The sequence below is a fragment of a genome, unplaced genomic scaffold, assembly GCF_019419815.1.
Source record: "Pyrus x bretschneideri cultivar Hongxiangsu unplaced genomic scaffold, Pyrus_bretschneideri_v1 Contig3, whole genome shotgun sequence".
NCBI lineage: Eukaryota > Viridiplantae > Streptophyta > Magnoliopsida > Rosales > Rosaceae > Pyrus > Pyrus x bretschneideri.
Window position 1 is genome coordinate 3,074,977 of NW_025999612.1, and position 26,685 is coordinate 3,101,661.

General features: G+C 39.0%; 1 protein-coding gene across 1 annotated transcript; it reads left to right on the forward strand.

Annotated features, from left to right (window-relative positions):
* Nucleotides 1–17,995: 17,995 nt before the first annotated feature.
* Nucleotides 17,996–24,605, forward strand: LOC103954799. Its single transcript, XM_048589556.1, has 8 exons — nucleotides 17,996–18,392; nucleotides 19,675–19,737; nucleotides 20,463–21,218; nucleotides 21,369–21,506; nucleotides 21,741–21,824; nucleotides 23,038–23,097; nucleotides 23,184–23,270; nucleotides 24,039–24,605. The coding sequence occupies exons 1-8, from the start codon at nucleotides 18,036–18,038 to the stop codon at nucleotides 24,324–24,326; spliced, it is 1,833 nt and encodes a 610-aa protein (XP_048445513.1). The 5' UTR covers nucleotides 17,996–18,035; the 3' UTR covers nucleotides 24,327–24,605.
* The last annotated feature ends 2,080 nt before the right edge of the window (nucleotides 24,606–26,685 follow it).

Below are 26,685 nucleotides of genomic sequence, written 5' to 3' on the forward strand. Positions count from 1 at the left end.
ACGATTTTCTTAGGGAAAATCATGAGTTCTTCATTCTCCGTCAGGCTCAAATGTGAGCCAATCCTAGCAGCCTTCTCGGTGTCCTCCTCGAGTTTCCATCCTGATTCATCTGCCAGGGCATTGTTAACTTCAATGCCATCTTCCTAATCCGCCTACTGTGTTTGCTATTTGGTGGAGGTTGAATTGTTTTTCTGCACTTTAGCTGCTATTGCTGGGGTGAAAGACTTCTTCTTCGACTCCTTGAGAACTTGTAAAGTGCACCGCCAAGACATGGCCTGGTCGTCTTTGATATCTCTGACTGTTTTTCCTAATATGTGAAATTAGATCTTCTGATACTCGATCGAGGTCACAACTCCAATCTTCACTAGCTAAGGTCAGCCTAATATACTGTTATGAGGAGATCCGTTGATGACGATCATAAAGGTTTGTGATGAGACAATTGAAAGGCTGGTTACGTCGAGCGTGATTGTGCCAATGGCAATTAAGGTAAGTCCGTTGAATTCATTTAAAACCTCTACTTTATGTTTGATTGTGCTCTCCAGGCCTATCTTCTGGATGACTGGCAGTTGTATGATATTGACTGAGCTGTCGTTGTCCACCATAATCATGTCTACGATGGCATGGGCCAGTTAAATAGAAATCACCAAGGCGTCATTGTGGGGAAAGTTTACTCCCTCAACATCCTGCTCGGTGAAGGTAACAATTGGTCCAAGTACAACATCTATGACATGAACCTGAAAGACCGATCTCTCCTACTGGATTTTCCTTTTCTAAGAACTATTGGTGGCCCTCAAATGCTCAAATCTGGCAAACATGTCGTTGATTTCGATCCTCTTAGCTAGCCTATCGACATACTGGTCGCACTTGCCTTCCTTCATAAACTTCTCAAGGTATTTCATCCATATGGTGCAGTCGTTGGTTGCATGCCCTGAACCTCTGTGGAATGCACAGTACTTCGTCTAGTTCGTCTTAAAGGTGTCTCCCTTCATAGGTTGTGACATTTTAAACCACGGCTTGTTCTTAAGGTCTTGAAGGATTTAGTTGATTGGGATTGAAAACTTGGTGTACGTCTTGGGTGCCGAACCTCCATTCACCAAGGATCGGTCCATGTATCTGTCTTCTGGCTTGTTTTTGTTATTGAGCGGTTTATCGCCTGCTTTTTTCTGAGTTGGCTCTACGTCTTTACACGACTGCTCAGGAGGCTTCTAAGAGTGTTTTTCTACCAAAGCATAAAAATTGACCAAGGTCAAGTTCTCGCCCATTATCAGTTCTTCAAAAAGTGGGTGATTTACTAGGAGTCATTTTCGGAAGACTAAGCATTCAATGTTGTCATCACATCCAACAATCTTCGCCTTTTCCGCCTAAAACCTCTTGACGTAAGTGCGGAGTGACTCCTTCGGGTTCTTCTTCATTCTGAATAGGTGGTCAGACTTCTTCTTGATCGAGCAGTAGGACGAATATTCCTTAGTGAAAACCAAGGAAAGTTCGCTGAAGTTCTAGATTAAACATGGCGGCGGGTTGTGAAACCGTTCTTGCGCCTCGCCCTAAAGCATCATGGCAAAGATTTTGCACATGAAAACGTCATTGTTGCAATAGAAGGTCATGGTGCTTCGGTAGTGCATTAAGTGTATGTCCGAATCTTCATCTCCTTTGAACAAAGTGAAATATGGCAGCCTAAACTTATGTGGTGGCTCCGTGTGCTCGAGCTTGTCTGTAAACGGTGACCTGCTCATGTTGGCCACATCATTATGAAAGGCATTGCCAGTAGTATCAATGCAATGGAATCCATGTTGCTGCTCTGCCACGAGCCTTTACACTTCCTCCTAGATTTACGCCTGGTGAGACAGCGAAGCCTCCAACTGCCCAAGTGTTCACATGCTGGTCCATGTTGCTCTTTGGCATGTCCTGATCGTCTGTGTCACGGTTGCAATGCACGTGGTTCATTCTGTGATGCTCGTCGTCGCGCTTAGTGGGAGCTCCTAGTGGAACTTAAGCTAGATTGCTCCCGTGCTCTCTTTGGTTTACTATGCGGTTGTCTACTCTGGTGCATCGCATGAGATTTTCCTTGTAGGCCTAGCCTCATGTGGACTATTCGCTTGGAATGTCCTGAGTGTTCATCGAAGTATGGACCCAACCTCGAATACACACTTACCCATGAGCCGAGTCAGGAATAAACGCTTCTATATGCACTGAGGCTAGAAAAAATGTTTTCTTGAAAGCCCAAATGAGAGTTCACAATATCCGAACAAACGGTTCGTGGCAGGCTATGTTGTCGGAACATCGCTGAAATGAGTCACATTCTTCTGCCCTCGTACTGCTTCGGGACACCTTGTTGGGGGAGCACTGCTTCTCGATCCGCTCAAGGAGTTGGTTCACCAAGGTGGTCTGTTGCGCAATAGCGCTTGTCAAATTGGTGAACTGCTAGGGCAGGTGGTGCTCACCATTTAAATTGGAAGAATCTGGATAATAGGCGTCTCTATGTGTGGTGGAAGTGTAGTGGACTGCATGTACAAAGCTTAAGCCCAAACCTGGCATTCTTGTAGAAAAGTGAGGTGAAAATAACCCTGGGTTGATCGCATGATCGGTGGTCGAAATCTGGATTGCTGAATATGGTCTCGAATTGGATTAGACAGTGGGCCAGGTCTGTAGAGCGGGTCACAAGGTAGGCCAACCTGGTTGGGTGGCTAGGCCGTGTATGTAGGCACACTGGGCTTGTGCATGTGGCAGCTGGCCTTAAGCCTGCACTGGGCGTTAGGTCGGTGCTTGCTCCTCACCGGCTTGGGCTTGGTTGGTAGCCAAGTGGGATCGAGCTACCTCTGTAGCGAGTTGGGCCTGGGCTATTACAACTTGGGCTGCTGGCTGGGCTCTAGCTGCTGCAGCTTGGGTTACAGTGGTTTGGGGCTCTTGGGCTCGGTCTACTTCTTTGCAGACCTAGGCCTTCTACCTATGGGCTAGTGGATGGACTTGGGTCTCCTGCCCAGGATTTTGGTGGTCTGTGCGTTGCAAGAGCTGTGGTACAGGAACTTGGGCAGCGGCCTGGTGGCCTTGCAGTGGCTCCTGGGTTGCAGTGGTGGTGATGGTGTAGCTCCGTGGCAATGAGGCTCCTCCTACCGTCACGTTAAGCCTTGAGGATCGCCGTCGTGGGGCTATGTCCTCATCTCTACTCTCTGATCCAAATCCTTGTACATACGGGGTTCCGTTTGTCGTGGTTTCTGAATTTCCTACCGTTGTATCCTTTCTTTAGGGATTCATCAAGAAACTTTTCTAGGAAAAATTAATTGATACGACGTGTGAGAAATTTAACTAACAGAAAATTCAAGAAACCAAATGCAAGAGGCTTATTTGAGTATTTGAATCAGCTCTCAATGGAAGCACCAATTTGTCGATGCAAATTTCTGTCGTCTTCAATCTTGATAAAAATGCACCTACAAAACAATCAACATCTTTGATCAATGACCTAAGCCTCACGCGCCCACGAGGTGGGGGTGAGGGTTAGGCCAATGGATTTCCAATGCCTAAGTTAGTTTCTCTTAGAAGAGTAAAGTGTTTAAGGCTTTTTAGAGTAGCAAAAAGCTTCTTGAAATTTGGTAGAATATGGGGTATATATAGGGGAGCGACCGGCCATAGTGTTAGGATTTTACCCTACACATGACGGCATCCTATTAGCCTAGTTTTAATGGAGAAATATTCTCAATATATTAAACAGGAAATAATATCTTGAGATAATGGAGTAATTATCCTTAATTGATTTAAATAGGGATTACTTACTTAAATGGAATCAATCTTCAATTGAGAATGTATTAAAGATAAGATTTGAGTAATTAATCCTTATTTTTAATGCTTTGACTTTTCCTTGCCAATGGCAGGTGAGCTATGGGCAGTCGTATTCAGCTGCTGGGACCTTCATGGGTATGAGCTGCGCGTGGGAGTATCTGAGAAGCATGCCCATTTAATGAGGGCAATCTTGTCTTTCTTGAGCAAAAGTCCACGTGTCGCCTCTAGAATTTTTGGGATCGTTTTAGGCTCCACAGATAATATCGAAATTTCCGGGATCCATACTGAACCGATCTCGAACCTTTCGATACAAGAATCGGGGTTATATATATATATTTATTTATTTATTTTGGTGGCATGCATGTTGAATGTTGAACACGATTAGTTTGATGGTAAACTATATTAGAATTATAAGTTGTTTGGAACTTTGGAATGTCAATTTGACTTGATATAAATAAATTGGTATTTCAATTGGTATGAAATTTCAAATTGGTATGAGGTAAAAAGCTTAAATTTTATTGAATTTTTTTCACAAATGGTCCCTAAAGATTGATCAAACTCATCATTTTGGTCCCTCACTTTCAAAACCAATCAATGTCGTCCCTAACATTAACTACCCCATATCAATTTGGTCATTCCATTAAGATTTCGTCAACTAATCTATTACTTTGTATGTGGGACCCACAAATCCAATGAAATGGTGACACGTGGATTACACAAAATAAGGGTTTTTATCACAAATGGTTCGTGACATTAATCCAACTTCTCATTTTGGTCCCTGAGTTTCAAAAATCGATACATCCCACAACCCTAATTGGAAAAAAAAAAAAAAATAAATAAATAAAAATTCAATCTAAATTCGATAAAATTGAATCGAAATTCAATTCAAATTTGATAGGATTATAACCCAACTAGAAAGAATGAGGAGTAAGTTCAGGAGGCCAAATACTTTAGTGGTGTCTACTGCTTCCTTTTCTTTTTTAGCATACCCTGATGATGAAGATGATAATTTTTTTTTCTTTTAGTTTTGGTTTTTAGTTTCTCATTTTACTTTTAGTTTTAAATCTTAAAAATATAGTTCTTATAGTTAATCCACGTGGCGCCATATGATTGGACTAATGGGACAACAAATATTGACGAAACTTTAACAGAATGATTAAATTAACGTGCGGTATTGAAAGTCGGGGACCAAATTTATAGATTATTCAAACTCAGGGACCAAAATGAGGAATTTGATCAATGTGAATGACCATTTGCGATAAAAAAAAAAAAACCCTTATTTTGTGTAATCCACGTATCACCATTCCATTGGATTTATGGGTCCCATATACAAACTAACATAATAGTTGATGGAATCTTAACGGAAAGACCAAATTGATGTACGGAAGCAAATGTTAGGGACGACATTACTTGATTTTGAAAGTGAGGGACCAAAATGATGAGTTTGATCAATCTCAGGGATCATTTGTGATAAAAATCTAATTTTAATTGATATAAAATTGGGCAACAAAATTTTAGGCCACAAGCCCAAATTTTAGCCCACAACCCATAAATCTAAAATTTCAGCTCAAGACCCAAATCCAATCCCGATGCCACAAAAAATGGTTAAAATATGGCGGTTTCAAAGTAGCCACCTGTAGAAAAAGATATATGGGCTGAAAAGTATGTTTCATTGATACATGAATAAGTATATATACAATTACATTCCTTGCATAGCAAGGACTATTCCTCCAAGTTAGGAATACAATCATAATTTAATTCTAACTATTTTCCTACTTGTCTAACACTCCCCCTCAAGTTGGAGAGTGGATGTCAAGAACTTCCAACTTGCGTAACATAGTCGAAAACTTTTCCTCACTATAGTCGAGAGACTTGGTGAACAAGTCCACCAATTGGTGCACCGTACCAACATACTTGGTCATTATAGTGCCATCTACAATCTTATCTCATATAAAGTGAAAATCCATCTCAATGTGACGAGTCTGCTTATGAAAAACGGGATTAACGGTTATATGCAACACCGCTTGATTATCACAAAATAAAACGGAAGGGCCAGCTAAGGGAATGTTCAAATCCTTCAACAAAAATCGAAGCCAAATTACCTCACAACAAGCACCTGCCATAGCCCTATATTCCGCTTTAGCTGATTTCGTCCGCCATGAAATCAAAGAATTTCCCAAGAATACACAATACCCAGTAGTCGAACGGCAAGTGATAGGACTGATAGGAGCATATTCATGCGACTTAAATGGCTTGTTCTCGTGCATTTACGTTATGTTTCTTTAGTTATTTTAGTACTTTAAGCTATTTTCGTGTGTTTATAGGTCCAAAGGGCTAAAGGAGCAAAAAGATGCATTTTGGAGACTTTTGGAGCACTTTTGGGCTAAGGATGGATAGCTTATGCTTGGAGCCAAAGTGTTGGACGAAATTGAAGACCTAATTGAAGACCAAAGTGTTGGAACCTTGTTCTCTTTAGTTTTAGGACATTTAAAACCTTTCCTAATCCCAATCATGTCATGCATAACACACATCCATTCTAACACATTGTCATTGCACATGCATTTCCTTTATTAGTTAATTCACATGCTCCATACTTATCATCACCACTCATTACTTATCACTTATCATTCACCACTTATCATATCATACATTCATTTATCACTTATCATAATCATTCACTTATCACTTAACATATCATACACTTATCACTTATCACTCATAATCATCTACAACATCCACCTACTTCACCTACAACATCCACCTAATTCACCTACAACATCCACCTACTTCACCTACAACATCCACCTAATTCACCTACAACATCCACCTACTTCACCTACAACATCCACCTACTTCACCTACAAATGACATAGCCATATGTTCCCTCCACTACTCCTATAAATACCCTTGCATTCATTCATTCATAAACATCTCATTTTCATACACAACACACCACAAACACATCTCTTTCTCTCTTAGCCGTGAGTCTCCCTTAGAATCCAAAAACCATCTATCTATTTCCACCACTTCCCAACCCTCCAAACCACTCCTCATCCATTTCCATAATCCCCCAAACCTCACCTTAGACCTTGTGCTACAACAACGAGGAAGATAAGAGGGCCTAAACGTTCATACAATTCAAGTTGAGTTGTTGGAATGTTTGGGTGTTTCTTTGATTTCAAAGTTTAAATTCAATTCTCTTTGTTTTGTACGTATAAGGATTGGAAGAGAAGAGTGTCTAAACATTCATACAATTCAAGTTGAGTTGTTGGAATGTTTAGGTGTTTCTTTGATTTCAAAGTTATGAGGAACTAAACCCTTTTTGGCTAGGGGTGATTTCAATACCATGATTATTTATGTGATATGAATTGATGAATTCCGGTTATGAACTCTTGATTCGTGAATGCAATTGGCTTAACTATTTGATGATTAACTTATTTGTGTTTGTTGATTGAGGGTCGACACTTAATTAGCATGCATGAATATGTGGCTAAAGTTTAAGAAGGTTTCACATAATCGTTACTAACTTATACTTGAAAGTAGTGAAGGTCGCTTGTCACGATCGCGTTAAGTTTAATTCTTAGCATGAGTAACATGATGTCATAGTTGCAAATGCTTTGTCAATGCTTATGGTTTTCATTATTCTTAATGATCTTCGATTGTATCTCTATTATGATAACATGTAGGGAACTTTTGAGAATGTTTTGGGTTGTCGAATGATGCCATCCAATCCAATAATATAAGGAAAATCTGAGGGTTAACTAGTGATGTCACGGTTAATTTGGGGCATTGTCGTTCATAATTCAATGAAGGAATAACTGGAAATTGATTCATATGCATAAATATCATGTGTGGAGAAAGAACCTCTAGCTAATTCACCAACCATCTTGTTTCACAACACTTGTTTACAATCTGTCCATTTTTGCATTTTGTTTGTTTATTTCAACTTCGTGAAAACTAAAACCCCTTTTTTTATTTTTCCTTGTTCCCAAGTGTCTTAAATCTGTTTTAATTTAGTTTTTATGTTTTTAAGTCAATTTAGAAGGTTTTAGCAAGCCCTCCTAATCCCCGGTCTAGAACGATCCCTCACTTATCCATTCTACTACAATTGTCAAACGAGGGTTTAATTTATGCGCGTATAATTCTCGCATCAAGGACAACCCGCCCAATCAGAGTCATAAAATGCAGTTAACTTGATCTGGTTGTTAGAACGGAATAATAAGCCTTAACTTGGACTAGACTTCAAATAACGAACAACTCGAAGCGCAGCATCCATATAAGGTATATGTGGTTCGTGCATGAAACAACTCAGAACATGTACAAGATAGGTAATATCCGGCCTAGTTATAGTGAGGTAAATTAATCATCATTTTGAACGCTGATACGATCCAGGATCCTTAAGAAGTTCTCCTTTATCAGATAATTTTGTATCGTCCATAAGAAATGCAATGGGTCATGCTCCCAAAAAACCATAATCCTCGAGAATCTTTAATGCATACTTACGCTGAGAAATGTAAATCTCACATTTGGATCGAGAAACCTCAATACCGAAAAAATATTTTAAATCACCAAGGTCTTTAATCCGAAAATGATCACGGAGAAGAGATTTCAAAGAATCAATAGCACTCACATCATTGCCTGTAATCACAATATCATCCACATAAATGAGCAAGGCTATGAAAGAAGTACCTGACTTTTTGGTAAACAGTGAATAGTCAGCTTTGGATTGTTGAAATCCAACATAAAGAATAACACTAGTGAACTTCGAAAACCATTGGCAAGAAGCCTGCTTGAGGCCGTAAAGAGACTTGTGAAGACGACACACAAGATTCTCCCCCTATCGTCAAATATCAAGAGGGTGAGACATATAAATTTCCTCATTCAAGTCACCATGTAAGAAAGCATTATTAACATCGAGCTGATGAAGAAACCAAGACTGACTACTAGCAAAAACAAGAAGACAACGCACCGTAATCATCTTAGCTAAGGCTAGGCACGGGCTGGGCTGGGCCCAAATTTGGAGGAACCTGACCCTACCCATTTGAAACAGGCCGGTTCGAGACGGATCCACAAATCCAATTACTTTTTCTTTTCTTTTTTTGGTTTTGGGCATACTGCCACCAACCCGCGACCCCTAATTTACCATCACAAAGTCCGCTATGATAAAGACATCGCAGCTGTTTAGGGCTGTGATAAAGTCATCACAAATTTCAATTACAGATTTCGAAATGGCGCCGATCTTCTCGTCAACCTTCAGCGGGTCTGCGAGCTCATCAGAATTAGCCTTTGCAATGGCCTATAATTTCTGATCTAAACAAACACAGATCGCCAAAAAACCCTAATCAATATCAAATCTCTGATACAAACTTCAAATTCAGAAACATTTACTCATAATAATGCATCGTTCATAATTCAACTAATCAAGATCTGCATAAACCCTAGGCATACCTTGATCGGGGAGAAGTGAGAGAAGGCAAAGCAGAAGCAGAACAGAAAGGATCGTCCACTTCCTCATTGTTGCAACTCGAAAACACTTTGAAGAAGAAGTTCTAGTAACTTCGCTCACTGAGATTTATATGTTTTGGGGTTAATTTCCCTATATCTAGAAAACCAAAATCCAAAAATCGAATCCTATTTCAACTCATGCATGCCCCTGAAATGAATTGAATTTCAAAAGCAAGAACACAGTAACCCCTGAATTGGCAGAAATTTCCCAAACAAAACATCATCGAAACAGAAACCATTTTCCGTTTGGTTCAAATATGCAGGCACAACAAGGATATGTACAGATAGGTATAAAGGTACAACCTTCTTAAGCTCGTCTTGGACCTCTTACGACTTCTCGATGGAGAGGACGAGCTTCTCATCGAGGATGAAAGAAAGAGAATCGAGATGATGAGTGGTGCGAATGCCTGGGTTCTCTAAGTCTAGGATGTCATCGAGGACTCGAGGAGGATAAGCAAAGAGCTTCCCAACGACTGTCGCATCCCCAAGACCAAGATCGTGCACCCTCAGCCCCTCTTCCCACTCGATCCTCATGGTTGACAAGCTTCTCAGGGATGGCATGAACGTTGCGGTGGTCACTAGACTTACGACGATGCTGATGTTCTGGGTGGTGAAGAAGATGATTGACAAAGGCAGAGGGTGGGTGGAAGGGAGGAGACGCAAGAGAGAGTCGGGTTTAATTGAGACCTAGGGTAAAAACTGACGGTTAAGATTTGATGATATTGTACTCCTCAATCTCGTCCGTACATTAAAATTACAAACAGGCTAATCTGAGTACCCATTTTTCTATACATTTGGAACCAGCCCTCCCCTAAAATTTCAAGGCCTCGCCCCGCCCCGTTTTTCTTATGTAAAAATTGGAACCGGCTTGTACTCGCCCCGACCCACAATTCCTATACCTGTTTGTCCACCCTTAATCTTAGCAGTAGGGGAAAAAGTGTCATGGTAATCAATACCTTTAGCCTGCGTGAAACCCTTAGCAACCAAACGAGCTTTGTAACGCTCAATAGAACCATCATAATTATACTTTAGTTCGTACACCCACTTACAATCAATGGGAACTTTGCCAGAGGGCAAGGTAGTCAATGTCCAAAACCGTTGGCATGTAAAGCATCAAGTTCCTTGTTCATGGCACGATGCCAATTAGGATCACTAACAGCCTCTGCAAAAGAAGACAACTTCATACTCCGACTAACAGAGTAAATATATGAAAGATGTTTAGGAGAGAAACGGTGGTAAGAAATAAAATTACAAAGTGGATATCGCATACCTCTGGTAGAACCGGGCTGCAAAGTTGAGGATTGGCGTGGAGGCAGAACCACCTTCGAGCAAACGTAGTTTTTTAAATAGGATAAAGGGGTATGGGTACAGAAAGAAGTGCGACTGGGTTGTAAAAGGGCTAGACTTGTCGTGGGTTAGGAAACATCAGGGTGGGTCGTGGGCTAGGAATGGGAGGATCTATGGGTAGGGTGAGGGAATTTGAGGCAATGTTGGTGGAGGGAGCAGGTGGGACCGAGAGTGAATCGGCGGGAGTGTTGGCAGGGGGTGGACAGGTGGGTTGACAGGCGTGGAAGTTAAGGTGAGAATGGGATAGGGATGGATGTAGTCTCGGTGAAAGAAGACAAGAGGGTGGGTGATGTGGCAGCATGGGAAGACAGCAAGTTAGGTGGCGTGGTGTCTAGAGTTAGTTGATAAGAAAAGTCCATGGGAGATAAAAGAGGCAGGGTAGCGTGGGGGTTGGGTAGATGTGTGGGTGATAGCAAAAGGGAAGAAATCTTTGTGAAAAATGACATCTCTACTGGTAAAGGTGCGATAGGTGTCTAAGTCCTATAAGTTGTATGTGTTCTGTCCATAAGGGTAACCAATGAAGTTTGAAAAAGTACCCCATTGTCAAATAAAAAATTGCGAAGAGAAAAAATTCTCCTCTATTATCGGTACGAATGCATTGTATTTTAGTACGAAACTGGGTATTGACATAGGCAAAAAAAAAATTTGATTAGTTGTTGAGTATCATATTTATGTTTCATGAGAATGATCACATGTAAAACGAGAAAAATCATCCACAATAGTTAAAAAATAATGAGCTCCAATAAGGGAAGATTGACGATTTGGACCCCAAATATCATAATGAATTAAAACAAAATGAGAAGTCGTTGAAATTGAACTTAAACCAAAAGGTTGACGAGTTTGTTTTTCCAAAAGAAAAACATCACAAATATGACTAGAATCAAATGAACAATTAAGAAAATTAGATGCTAAAACTTGCAAACAGGTAGAAGAAGGGTGACCAAGACGCCTAGGCCATAGGGAGGATGGTATGGTGATGATGTTGCATAGAGGTTTATGGGTGGGGATAGAGGAGGCAAAGGCCACAAGGTAATATAGATCGCCACGTTGCTTACCTACACTAATCATCGCATTCGAAACTAAGTCCTGCAAAACATACCAAGAGGGAAAAAAGGCTATGGAACACGATAATTCATCTGTAAGCTTACCAACCAATAAAATATCCACTTTAAAATTAGGGACAAATAAAACATCTTTCAAATTAATCGAGGAATTTAAACGAATAGTGCCAGCTAAAGTAATGAGAGCTGAGGCACCATTAAGCAAAGAAACAGGTGGCAAATGCGAAGCAGAAGTATTAACTAAACATGACGCGGAAGAACTGATATGATCTGTACTGTCGCTGTCAATGATCCATTGACCATGAAGAGAAGTGACGGGTAACAAACCTTTAGCAAAGTCATCACTGAAAACGGCATGGGCCTGAGGAGACGAAGAATATTCTGCGTTGTCATTAAAGGCAACAAAAACACAAGAATGCTGCTCGGTTGAAAGATGAGGTATTGCAACCTGCAAGTCGTGCAAAGTGGGCTGGCATTGCACGTGATGGGCTGATGGAGGGACATAGGTAGTGGTACAAGCCTGGTGGTTATTGTTGGGCCGAGGACCAGCAGCGCTGTTGTTGCATCCAGAACTTACAATGTTGTTGATGTGTGAGTAACCAGCAGAAACATTAGAAGTAGCAGACGTTGAGGATTGACAGGATGGCCTCCATAGTTGTCCATGAAAGGGATGGCCAACAGGGTAATCGTGAAGTTTGTGACAAGTTTCGTGTGTGTGGAAGTCATAGTTGCAATAAGTATAGTAGAGAGAAGGACGGTCGGAGGAAGTACAGGAAAAACCACGAGCCGCCATGGCCACAGGTTGGTCTGCAAAACAAAGTGAGCCCCATGAGCGTTGTTTTTCAACCTGAGAAATCGAGGACCAACCGTTAAAAAATCTGTTAAATTAACCGTTAAGTGATGATATGGCAAATATAGGATCCCCATTTGTGCAGATGTGGTTGCCACATTTGTCCACATGGCTAAACACTTAATAAAATAATTAAAATAATTAATTAAAGAAAAAAAAAACAGAAACTCCCTCTTCATCTTCCTTACCCAAGCCACCCTTCCATCCTCTCCATGACTCCACCATTTTCCCCCATCACTTCTATACCTTTCTCTAACCATAAATCCCCTTCATCTTCCTTCTCCTATCACTAATCCTTTGCCCTAAAATTTTCCCTCCCCAGGTCGCAAGCCAATCCACCCCTTCCCTCATCACTTCTACACCTTTATCTAATCATAAGTCCATTTCTTCATCTTCTTTCTGCCATCACCAACCTTTAGTGTAATAGCCCGTCCCGAGAATTTTAAAAACGTACACGTGAAAAGATGATTTTGCCCCTAGCGTGATTTTTCGTTGTGTAGTTGTTCTTTTTGGCTTGGTGTGGCTGGTTTTGCACCACACACTCACCCTCACTGTTTTCCCCTATCCCTGCACCTGTCCCGAGTTCCCTTTCCCATCCCATTTTCTATACAACGTACGGACACACACACAAACTCACCAAATCGTCCCAGATCGAAGAAACTAAGCACATATTCATGCTCGTGAGGCTCGTAGGAGTCTAACCATACCCATTTCAGGTAAGGATACCTTCATTTTCACGTCGAACTCAGGATACCCGATTTTGGGTACTGTTCATGCACACGTAATTTCTCATGTTTTTGGGAATTTCAAGCTTGTAGGAAGCTTGGTGAGGTCCCTAGGAGGCTCGGGGTGGTTCGTTTGAAGGTTTTGGACGTCGGGATCACGAGTTTCGAGGTTGGCCGGAGTTGGGGTGATTTTCCAGGTGAGATTTTGTGGATTTTAGCACTTGAAAGTAGTATGATTTTGTTCCTCTCGTTGTAAGCTTCATTTTGGTACCAATTTTATGAAATTTGGTCGAAAAACGAAGAAGTTACAAAGGTTTGAAAATTTCCCGATTTTCCAGCGCCGGCGACGGCGCCGGAGCCTCGTCGGAGAAGACGACGGAATATTCCGTCAAAACTGACGGAATATTCCTGACGCCGTTGACGGTTACCGTTAGGGATAATGGAATATTCCTGACGGCGTTAACTGACACCGTCAGCGTGCCAGGCACTTGCCTGCGCGTGGCCGGCGTGTGCGGCGGTGAAAAATTATTTTAAAAATATGGGGATATTCCTGAGGTTGAGTACATCACGTTGGTGTATTCATACACCCCATTTGAGCATTGTATGAGAAGTTATTTCTAAAGGTTGGTTATGTGTTTTAAAATTAACGTTTTTGTAGTTGTTTCGCATATAGGTGAATCCTATCCCGAGGACGAGCGTGGTCACTCGAGGCAGGGGGTTACGACCCTTCCACTTACCAGTGAGTGGGCTTTTGGTTTTCCGTATATACCTATATACTTATATTTTTCCCAGAAAGTGATTTAAAACGTTTATTCGTTTTTTGCCATATTTTATATTGCCGTTTGTTATGCATGGTTAGTTGCATATATATGTGTGTATGTATTGGTGCTGCGGACGCACAGGTAAGTGCCAGGTAAGTGTAATTCATGTTTACTTTCAGTAATGATTTGAGATGCATAGAGAGCTCATAACCTGCACCCCCGGTGTTAGTGCTCCCGCCCCGAGTTGGGCACAGTCCTTCACGTGATGTTCACCTCCCGCACCACACGCTCAACTTGGATCCAAGTTAGGTGCACAGTCCTGTCGTACAGACCACTCTAGGTGGTTCCGACTCTTAGGTGACCCGCGATTATTCGCCCAACCTTCACGTGATCATAGCACTTGAGCGTATATATATGTTACACCCAGGCCTGTCGTACAGACCACTTTAGGTGGTTCCGACTCGTGTGCAGGTCTAGTTAGTGAGATTGAGATTTGAGCTCTAGATTCAGCCGTACAGGTCACGTTAGGTGACTCCGGCTGACAGATTATTTGATGTTGATATGATTTTACCTGAGCACTTACATTTCATTCTGAGGTTTTGGCACGGCATATTCTTGAGCATGATTGGCATATATATATATATATATATATATATATATATCTATTTTATGGGAAGTATACAGGTTTTACGGCGAGGGGTTAGAACTTATTTGTTAAATGGTTTTCGAAAAGCTTTGTTTTTGCCCACTCACGCTTTTGTTTTGCACCCTTCCAGGTTCTAGTTGGCTAACACGTTTGGTGGTTTCCCTGAGGATTTTCTCGGCATATCTGACAGACGATCACCAGCGTAGGACCACCTTCGAGTGTACTTTTGTTGCGACATTTTCTTTTAAACTGCTTTAGGCTTTATGCTCTGAACTTAGCGTCGCACTTACGTTGCACTGGTTTATTGTTACCTTATGTAAGGCTAGTTTTTATTTATTCATACTATTTACATTATTATTTTATTAGCTTCCGCACTGTGCACATGGTTACGTCACTTCCACGTGACGGCCAGCATGCCCTGATCTAGGTCGGGGTGTGTCATTTAGCCCCAAATTTTTCCCACCCCAAGTCGCACGCTACCGCCACCCCTTACCTATCACGAAGGAATTGCATGATGAGGGTCTGATCTCAGGCAGCAGCGATGGCATGATACTGCTCGGTGGCGCAAATCTGGCTTAGCTTGGTGTCGATACTGGAAGTCCCGATTCAAGGAGGCTCAATGTCGTTGCTATCGAACATGAGCTTGGTGGGTGGTCGAAGGAGAAGGTCAAATCATTGGAAAACCAAACGGTGGCGGAGGTTAGAGAGGGTTGGCGTTTGATGGGGAAGATAGGTTTTTGGGTTTTTTTTTTTGGATTTGAGAAGGAGTTCAAAATTAATGGAGAAAAGGGTGGGTGATGAGGGATGAGAGAAGGGGGTGGGCTCAGGTGGGGAAGCCGAAGGGGATTTTTAGTTTTTTTTTTTTTTTTTTTTTTTTTTTTAAATTTTACTTTCCTTTAATTAATTATTTTAAATTTTAAATTTTTTATTAAGTGTTTAGCCACGTTAGCACAAATGGGGACCCCATATTTGCCATGTCATCACTTAACGGTTGTATGAAATTGAAATAAAATAATACTAAATGTATGAGATTGAAATGTTTTAAAGATATTGTATAATGTTGTAATTGCACCGAAACCTGAGGGGGTAAAATGTAATTATCCAAAAAAAAGCTAGGGTTTGAAACTTGCTCTGTATACCACGTAGAAAAAGATATATGGGCTGAAAGTTATGTTTCATTGATACGTGAATAAGTATATATACAATTACATTCCTTGCATAGCAAGAACTATTCCAACAAGTTAAGAATGAAATCACAATTTAATTCTAACTATTTTCCTACTTGTCTAACACCACCTCTCACCCTACCTATTAAAAGAAACACTAGAGCAGGTAGGCACTGCAATATTAAGACAAAAACCTTCATGCAGTTGTGAGGTGTGAAAGATAAAATCTTATATTGAAATTGGACAAGGACCAAACTTTGAAGGATTTTATTTATTGTAAGAGTTGTTTTACATTAATTCACATTAAAGGAAGATAGATTGAACTCGAAACACAATGAAAGACAAATCATTATTGACAATCGTGCAAGAGTTTATAAGGAGGTTTGAGTCACTCCTCGCACTGTTAATCAGTTTGCAGTAAAAACTCAATTTTCTTGTTCAATATGTTTTCTATGGTTTATTCTCTCTAGCGAGATGATTATTAAAAGATGAGAGAAAAGTTGTCTGAAAAAAAATGAGTATATATAATATGTAGGCATGTTTTAGTGCAATAAGTAAATTTTTGGATAAATTACACAAAAGTACCTCAATTATGGGTCGAATCACAATCTCATACCTCATGTTTTAAATATTGTAATGTCATACCTCAACTTATGAATTCGTTGCAATGTCAGACCTCCATTAAGTTTTTTGTCAATTTGGTTTTTAAATAATGACGTGGTAGGAACGAAACCACTCATTTGCCAAGTGGAATAAATTAATAATTAATTAATTATTTTGAGTCTCATTCCTGTCATGTCATCATTTAAAAACCAAATTGACAAAAAATTTAATGGAGGTTTGACATTACAACGAATTCATAAGTTGAGATATGACATTACAATGTTTAAAACATGTGGTATGAAATTATGATTCGACCCATAATTAGGTAGTTTTGTATAATTTACCCAAAATTTTTGTCCATATTCACAAATACAGTGCTCACCATTCAACCTCTTAGTTATAGATGATTAGAATACTGCTACATTGTAGGCAAATGAGAATTGATTTGTATACTAAAAAATGTTGTATGGTGTAAATGCTCATTGTAAAATGTGATCTACCAAGTATGATCATACCTTTACAAAATTGTCAAAAAAAATGTCTTGGTACGTTTATTAGGTTGAAAGGCACTTTGCCTATAAAACAATCATCTAAGTAAGAGAGGAGAGCACACGGAAGGGAAGAGGAAAGAAACACATCCAAGTTTACCTCTAAAGCTTCACCCCTGCATGTTCAAGTTTGTTTTTGAATCGTGTTTTTACTTTTTATATGCTACTTACAAAAGATTTAAATTTTTAACCAACGAGTAGTCCAGCACATAGGCATTATTTGTCTTAGCTAAAAGCCAGCTTTGTCATTTTTAGTTGCAAACTCGTTATTTTTTAGATTCGAATCTAAAATCTTACAAGTTAAAAGAATACTAATAAACTATAATATTAAGTGTTGTGCGGCTTTGTCTCTTAGTAATAGTATAGATAACAATGACTAATTGATTAAAAATCGTATTAGTGCTAAATTATGCTAGTAATCTTTGTATTTGTTTGGCATTTCCCTCTCCAGTCAATACCACCTCGCTGGTAAAACGACGCATGTATACGGTTAACTACACTTGCAAAACGGCGCTCGGTGGGCCACCAATCCTCTATGTTGAAGCACAACAGATATAGGAACTATTATCCTCATGAGCGTGAGGATGAAATCGGCGGTTAGGTACAACTCTCAAGCGAGGGAGCATCCTCATATGCTGTACTTGGTTACAAACACACGAAACCCCACGGGCCACGGAAATTTTTTTTTTTTTTGAACAAATAATATTATTTCCATTAAAGTGAAGATGTAGGCTAAGCTTATATGCTAATAATAATGTGATTCAAATTAACATTTGATAACAATCAAACTTAGATCTTTAACTTATAAATGAAAAGAAATACTATTGTCGCTGGCTCGTTATTCTCCAAAATATACGTAGACGCTGGCAAATCCGAAATTCCGCAAAACTACGGCGCCCATTTTGGGATCCCAAACGGCGTCGCTTGAAATACCGCGACGACCCACGTCATCGTCCTCAGAGCTTCCCAGTCTGAGACACAGCAGATATAGAGAGAGAAGGGCCCTTGACAATCAGATTACCAAAACGCAGCGTTTCGCCTGGAAAATCATGAGGAACCGGCGGTTTGCACAGGTCACGACGAGCGACGACGAAGACGACGACGTCGCACCCCGGAGCCACCAGCAGTCGGCGGGGGATACATCGTCGCGGAAGAGGAAGCAGGTGAAGCTTCGAGAAGGGGACAACGAAGAGTCGGGGGAGGAGGAGAAGCAGAAGAGTAAGAAGAAGAGGAGAGGGAAGGAGAAAGAGGCCGAAACGGCGTCAGGTAGCGAAGACGAGGAGGAGGAGCCACACGTGGTGGAGGACGCAAAGCCGATTGGCGAGGTCGTTAAGCTTTCCGGGAAGGGAAGGGGCCGGAGGCAGCATTACAAGGCGTTTGAGTATGACGGGACCCGATTTGACCTGGTCAGTTTGCGTTTTCGGGCTGGGTTTTGGGATTTTGTGTTTGGTGCTTGGGTTTTAGGGTTCTGATTTTCTCGCATTGTTTGAATAATTGGTTTGAATTTAAGAATTTAAGAAATTGTGAATTCTGGGTACTTTTTTTTATATCTTGAAATTTTTGGTTTTGATTGTTGGGTTTGTAGGGTTTGGCGAATTGGGTGGTTGTTTGGTTGAATTTTGTTTTGGTTTTGATTCATTGCTGCAAAGTAAGAATATTTACTACTTATTGTTTGGAAAATGTTGTTGTTTAAGCTGGCATTGTGGTATCATTTAATTTGGAACATCTCTGCCCCTTTGTATTAAGCAACTAAACTTCCACTGGGAATCCTAGAATTCGAGTTGCATTTTCTTCTAAGACAGTTAACGATTGGATGAAAACATATTATCCAAATTTCCAAAAGGGAATGATTGAGTTTTGTATGCAGACAAACTCGTTGGTGTCGTCTTCCTGTGATTAGGGAGGCAATTGAATGTTCTGGAATTTTTGTCTATTAGTTAAACATAGCTCTTTTTACCCCTTTTTTTGGATATATTTTATGTTTCCCCTCCCGGATAAACTCTACATGCGGTTTGTAGAGGAGAAGTAATTTTGCATGTTCAATTCCGAACCAGAGAATGTTAGATGTTGAAGCAAATAGTCTTCTTATGAGTTTGAAGCAAATAGCTCCTCAGCTAATATGCTACGAAAACATGGGATGAGTGTCAGCTCTAGGTACATGAAAGCTTCAGATTTGAGTGTTTTCCATAGACTTTCTGTGTTCCGAGTCTCCAGCAGCCATACTCTTCTTGTCCCTTTGACAAGAAGATGCTGTAAAATTCAAATTACGTGTCTTTGTAAAGATTTTTCATTGCTTATCGTTTTCTTCTGTTTCTTGCTGTTGGTATAATGTATATGCTTTCCTTACGCACAGAAAATTGTTATCAAGTGTTTCATGTTAAATGTGATATTTCTATATATTTTTATGCTCAGGATGTTTGACAAATGTTGTTGCCACTTGAACTTCTGTACACCTGTTGGTTTTGTGTACTGTCCCTTTTTTTTCATCTTGATATTGTGTGATACTTTTTTGTGTGTCTATATATATACATACATATATATATATATATATAATTTTCAAATGGTTTAGATTAAAGCTCATTTATTTGATTCAGATTCCCTAGGTTCTGAATATCTCTTGATTTTTAAATGAGGTATCACTTGTTTATTTCATTAATGTTTTGCGCTGATCATTTAATCACTCTGTAGGAGGATCCGGTTCTTCTAACTCCTGAGGATACCAGACAAAAGCCTTATGTGGCAATTATCAAGGTACATGCTTTATGAAATCATATTATCACTTTTGTATATGGATATTATTTTTGGTTCTTTTAAACATTTTGCCTTTCACATTGTTTAATTTATTTGCATTTCATTACTTGAGGTCCTAGCTTCTAAAATATATAGTAGATCAGAAGTGAAATTCAGGTTATGACAAATTGTTCAGATTGTGAAACATGGTTATTTTTTAGTATGGTGATATATTTTTGGTTGAAAACAACTAACTGTAGGGGTTTTTATATGATGAAGATTTCTATGTTTTCTTCTAGTATATGTTGATTTAAGATCACGAGGAAACAACTATACTACTAGCAGATGTGCATTTTCTGGCAAAAGAACATGTATAGATGTAACAAAGATATAGGGATCATATATACATATACATGGTGACAGTCTCAAATACAGGCGAGCCTCATGGGGATAAGCATGCTGATTGCTTCACATATTGTTATTCACTTCTCACCCTATGATTCACTTTGTCCTCACCTTTGACTATTTAATTATACATCTTTTGCTTGAATATTTTTCCTCAAGTTTCTTGGCATGTTGGTCTGTGTTCTATTATGCTTTTTGGTGGGCTTCTAGTTATTTGAAGTTATGGGCAACAGATTTGCTTTCTGTTTTTTTATTTGTATGCACTTATTCTCTTTCGTCTCCTTCACTTTCACAATGACTTAATTTTAATTTTCTGACTGTTGGAACTGGGGATTAATTAGGATATAAGCAGGACCGGAGGTGGGAGCATGATGGTATTAGGACAGTGGTTTTATCGTCCTGAAGAGGCAGAGAAAAAAGCTGGTGGAAACTGGCAGTCAACTGATACAAGGGAGTTGTTCTATAGTTTCCATCGTGATGAGGTTCCTGCAGAATCTGTAATGCATAAATGTTTGGTGCATTTTGTTCCGTTAAACAAACAGCTTCCAAGTCGTAAACAGCATCCTGGCTTCATTGTGCAAAAGGTGTATGACACCCAAGGGAAAAAACTCTGGAAGCTGACAGATAGAGACTACGAAGAGGATAAGCAACATGAGATTGACTTGCTAGTTCAGAAAACTATTAAACTATTGGGAGAACTTCCTGATATAGAGATTGCAGATAACAATGTTTATCAGGATGATCAGTTGAAGACTAAAAGAAGTCTGATTAAAAAGAATATATCACCCCTTGATGTTTCTAGGGTGGAAGAAGCAACTGCTAGGCCTGGTCACAATCAAAAAGCTGAAACACCTGGAAGCTGCCCAACAAGCAACTCAGAATATCATTCCATTTTAGCAAAGTCCATGGCACTAACTGGAGACACACTACGTGACAGATGGTTGGAGAAACTTCTACAAAATATCCGGCACCACGTATGGAACTCTGCTGACACTACAAACGGTATTGAAAAGAGAAAATCTGGCTTTGATGATATTGATCATGAAAGTGACCGTAAGCCCACAGAAGTTGGAAATGGATCTCAGGATAATGTCAAGGTATGTAGTGAATGCTTTTCCCCCCTCAGTTTGGCAGCTCTATATTTATCCTTTGGTTTTCTGACAAATAGGGTGCACTGGAAATCGGGAGTGGAGTCTCTGGGAGATGTTATAAGTTATAACTCACACGTTAACTTTATTTCTTTTCAGAGTGGCAACACGTCTTTTCTCTGGCCAGAGGATGCTGTTCGTGCAGTTACTTCTCTAGAGAAGGCTTCGCATGAGTCTCTCTCCTCAGATTTCCTAAAGTATAACCAGAAGTTGCGGCAACTGGGATTCAATCTCCAGGTCAGAAGGCTCTGTGTGCTTGTATGCTCATGGTCATGCATATGTGTGCAGATAACATACTCTTGAAAAGACCTTCCAACTGTGTTATAAGAATGTTGCATTTTTCCATTCATAAATGAACATTGTCTTTTTTATTTGTTTGAGGTCCAAACTTTTTTAGTCTTTAAACGTCTTTGTTTTCTATTCAAATGTCTTTTTTCTCTCGTTTTATTCTTATATTTCTTCTCTTGGCAGAAAAATTCATTCCTAGCCCGTCGTCTGCTAAATCGAGAGTTGGAACCTTTAACAATAGTGAACATGTCACCTGAGGAGTTAAAGGTATGGTCTTTATCATGGCTTGATTTGTAGGTGGTTGATTTTTATGGTGATTCTCAAGGAAGATTAATTCTGATTCGATTTTGATCAGACCCAGTTTTCTTTAGCTGTTTTTGGTCACACTGGACATATTTGTAACATCTATGCTGACTAATTCTTCCTTGTAGTCTAACTTACTGTTAGCTAATTTTGGAGGGATGGAAGGTATTTATGCCAACAGTGGTAGTAGACACGTCTCTTATATCTTTGGATGTTGTTCCTTTTTTTTTTTATCATGTTCATGTAAGGTTTTTCTAGGAAAAAAGTTTGGTAAGGCTGTTCAGTTGGTTGGTGGAGCATTTATCAAGGAAAGTGAATGACGATAAACGTGTTTGATAGTTGGTTCTTTGGGTTGAAGTGGGTTATTCATAGAGAATCTCTTTATGCTTTCAGCTTTAGGTCCAACTAGTCTTCAAAGCAGATAGCCATAGAGAAATTGTTGGTACTCTTAGGTTTTAGGTTCTGCATGTTGATTTGTTTGTTTATAAAAATCAATAAACTTCAATTCCTTTCTGGCAGCAAAATCTTGAATGCATATTTAACAATTTTTCAGTAACATCTAAAGAGGTCTATTTTGGTCGCGAGTGCTCCAATTTTTTTCATTGATAATGGAAAATTGCCTAATGAAAATGTATCCTATTATGGAATAGCACAGAAATTCATGTAAACTATTTCATTTCTGTTGAATTAAGGCATGTTTGAGTTGATTTGCTCTTTTCTTTTGCATATTTTTAATGTTGTTCATAAGATTTACTAAAGAGTAATTTCGTGGATGTTCATATGTGGGGTTTTATTGCCATTGTTGGACTAGATGAAGAGAAGGAATACTTAGCTTTTGGTGAAAGATGTAGAGTCAAGATTGCTTCAGCAAATTCTTTAGGTATTTATGCCTTGGCTGGGAGTCTGGGACTCGGGATTACTTGCTCACCTTTTCTCTCATAGTATGAAGGTGTCAGTTGAGAATAAAATAAAATGCTTCTGTGCTTCCCTCTGCCCTGGGTTGAGTATGGCCTCTTGAGATGTTACCTTTTGAGTATCCGTGTATAATAAGCAGACAAGATGTTGTTGCAAATTGCAATAGCCAACTTTTGGTTTAGACAAAAGTGATAATGCTATTGTTGCTCTTGCTGTCAAGGTTTTGATTTGTCATTAAACGTGACCTTTTAATGAACTTCAGGAGGGTTTAACAGCTGAGGAGAGAGCAAAGAAGGAGCCTGATGATTGGGAGCGTATGCAGGTGATTTTATTTGTACCCATTGTTGACTTCTTGCTCTGCAGCACATACGTTTTGTGCACATTGTTGACTTCTTGCCCGTGAAACAGATGACTGACGCTCGTTGCTCAAGATGCTCAGAGTTCAAAGTGGGAGTTAGGGACATTATTCAAGCAGGACACAGTGCTCGCTATCAGGTTAGTGCATATAGAGATTAATATATGATATGCATCCAACCATAGTCTATAGGCTAGTGGCAATTGCTTTTGCCACTATATTTTACTCTATAAACTGGGATAATACACTGTTGGGAGCAACACGAAATAATGGGTAATGTTTGAGGGCTAAGTATGGTGTCAAATAGTCCAGCTCTGACAAAAATACCAAGAAGAAAACATGTCTCTGGTATCACACCAATTGCAGAGTGGGGGTTGACCTAAGTAATCTGAAAGTCCTACCCACTGTCTATAAACCAAGCATCAACTATGACTATTGAGTTGGCAACACAAACCAATTTTCCCTTTAAATTAAAAGTTATAACATTTCATACATGTATCAAAACCTATGATCAGCGTATTACACATTGTGATCGCTACATCAGTTATTTTGTTTCAAAGTTTGAATTGCATACATTTAAGTCCCTAAACTTTTGATATTTTAGCTGTAATCTAACTAAAATAGGTGGTGAAGATGGATGAAAGAAGTTTTTGCGTTATCTCTATCTACCAAAGTTTTCTGGTTCTCGTTGGGTCCTCTTTCCGACATTTGATTGTTTATTTCACTGATAGGTGATAAGGCCATTTGCTCTGTTAACTTCATTTTCCTTTTAGTTAAAAGGAAGAATGCATGAACATTGTTTTTTCAAGGGTAATTTAGATTGTGACAGAGCTATATCCCTAGTTTGCTTGTTGCAAATTTACCCTCTCATGCTTTTTTTTTTTTTTTTTTTTTTTTTTTTTTTAAAGCTGGAGTGTATTGCCTGTGGTCATTCATGGTATGCTGCCCGGGATGCGGTTTCAATGCTCACAATTGATGCACCCAGTTCTAACAAGAATGTGGGGACGGCTCCTTTGGCCACTGCCAAGTTTGAAGATGTTGAAAAGAAGCTGGCGAGCCCACGTGAGCCTGACAAGACAACCAAGGACGCTCTAAGAAAAACAACTGAAGCATATATGCCGGTGTTGGAAGCGCAAAGATCACTTAGCAAGTTCAAAAGGGAAGAAAATTCTGATTCTGCAAAGAAAGCCGAGTAGAGGTGCTGCGGTCTTGATAGTTTATGGATAGGTGGATGAATTATGTAGGAAATGCAGCCTTGGTAATTTTTGTACAGCCGTATACACATGCATATGTTAGTTAAAGCGGTCTTGAACCCCCGGGGGATTAGGGTAGTTAATTTTGACTTGAATTCTGTATCTGCTGCTGATGCTCCAGAGATAGAATTGCACTAACCGAGCAGACAAGTAAAGGAGATAGAGATGCCTTGTACTTGTTTTCTCTGTCACCATTATTCTGTTGAGTTTCGTGGGTGTTTATTTCCTTGTGTTTGCTTACACGTGGGTTGGGTGTTATTTTCTTTTGAGTACAACGATATAATGATGTATTTTACACTAAGGAGATGGAGAGTTCTGTTAAGTCACATAATAGGCAATCTATTTGATATTGAATTTATTATCCACGAGATTCAAACATAAGATTTCTTACTTACAAGTGAAGAGGAATACCATCAGACCAAAATATTGAACAGGGGTTGGGTGTTTATTTGTTTACCCGATGAGAGTTACCATACCAGTTACAAAATCCTTTGACTAAAATATAAAGGTATTAAAGCCAAAATAGTCCTTGAGATTGTCATAATTTTGTACTTTGCTGCTTGAGTTTGAAATCAATAGAAGTGGTATAAGTTTGTCTACTGTCAATTATTTTGGTCTTTTTATGAAAAATCTTTATTAAATAAGGATTAAAATAATAAAAATATCCACAATTCAATAAATAATTAGCCAAAATGATTAGTGAAAATAGTAAATTTGACATTTTGTCTTTATTTAATTGTGATGTACTGACCAAAAAATAAATAATAGTGGACAAATTCAGAAACCAATTCTATCGATTTTAAATTTTAGATACCATTTTAGATAAAAGATAATGCCACGAAAATTAAATTTTTTAAAATTAAATTTACAAATCAAATAATATGATTATTGATAATTAAATTTTTACTTAGGCATTGATTAATATTCTTATTTTGTGACACATCATTTTCGTCTCTCTATCGTTACCTTACTAAAAGCCTAAAACTAAATGGGATTGCGTGACTCGAGTCCAAGATTCCGTGGGCTTGATGTAACCGACCGCTCGGCCTAAAACCAATCACATGCATATGGATTTACCCATTTTTCCTTTAGCTTTGGGGTCCATGCCTTTCCCATTCCCCAACAGTAGACTTCCCATCATTTTCATTGACTCACTTGTGTCTTCTTCTTTTTTCATTCTGAGGGACCACTTGACTTAAATAACCCTCCTAAACTAAACAATTTATAGCATGTGATTATATTTCGTTCAAATTAATGTTTTAATTTTTAAAGTTTTATTTTCGATTTTCATTATTTTTATCGAAACAACCCATATCGATATCGATCTTTGATATATTCATCGATATTTTCACAAATTTGCATTTTGATATTTTCGCTAATGCAGATATTTTAAACACTAATTATACCACTTAAAAGTTGTTTCATTACACATTCTTTCCAACTAATCTTTTTAGTGTTGGCTTTGTGCTTATTCCCTTTTTTTACCCTAATTTTTCTCAAATCTCATTAGTTTGAAATCATTTAATAAAAATAATCCAATAAAAAAGGAGATCAAATCTCCTGCATCCAAAATAGATGTAGCCTTAATATGGCCCCAATTATTGATTGACATATATTAATTTTATGACAAGAAAGTTAAGAAAAGTTTAATTTATAAACACGTGTCCATCAGCGATTGAGGACACAGAGAGACCACATCCATTTTGGACGGAGAAGATTTGATCCCATCCAAAAGTGATCCTATTGAGAAGATGGCATTTGAAGATAATACTAGAGGGCTGTCTTGTCAACTAAGAAGTATCTAAATTTTGAAAATTTGAGGAGTTTTAGGGTAATTATAATTAAATTATAGTAGGGCAAGATCTGCATTTCACTAAATTAATTTAATGATTTGATTAATTGATTAATTATAGGGAACCGTCAGATTAATTGCGGGATTCCAGTCTTTGATATTTGCAATTTCCCAAAACCATAAAACATAATAATTAATTTGTGGCAGTGCGAGGTAAAGGACACCAACCTTAATCTAATCAATGGCATCAGAATTCCAAAAATACCCCTTAAACAAGGCATTTCAATGGTCCAGAAGAATGCTTTATAGTCTTTCTAAACATGGGTGCTCTCTCCAAGGGCGCCATGTGTACAAATAAATTATAACCCAGAAAATTGAAATTAAAAAAAAAAAAAAAAAAAAAAAAACACAAAAAGAAAGAGAAAAAAGTTACAAAAAAAATGGAAAAGTTAAATCCACACGATATTTTGTGGGTTCAATTCTTACCAATAGTGAATAGCAAGATGGTGG

Excerpts from the sequence above, each read along its gene's own strand:
- LOC103954799 (XM_048589556.1), top strand. The coding sequence starts at position 18,036 with ATGAGGAACCGGCGGTTTGCACAGGTCACGACGAGCGACGACGAAGAC. Across the intron at positions 18,393-19,674 it reads ACGGGACCCGATTTGACCTG|GAGGATCCGGTTCTTCTAAC; the intron begins GTCAGTTTGCGT and ends ATCACTCTGTAG. Across the intron at positions 19,738-20,462 it reads CTTATGTGGCAATTATCAAG|GATATAAGCAGGACCGGAGG; the intron begins GTACATGCTTTA and ends GGGATTAATTAG.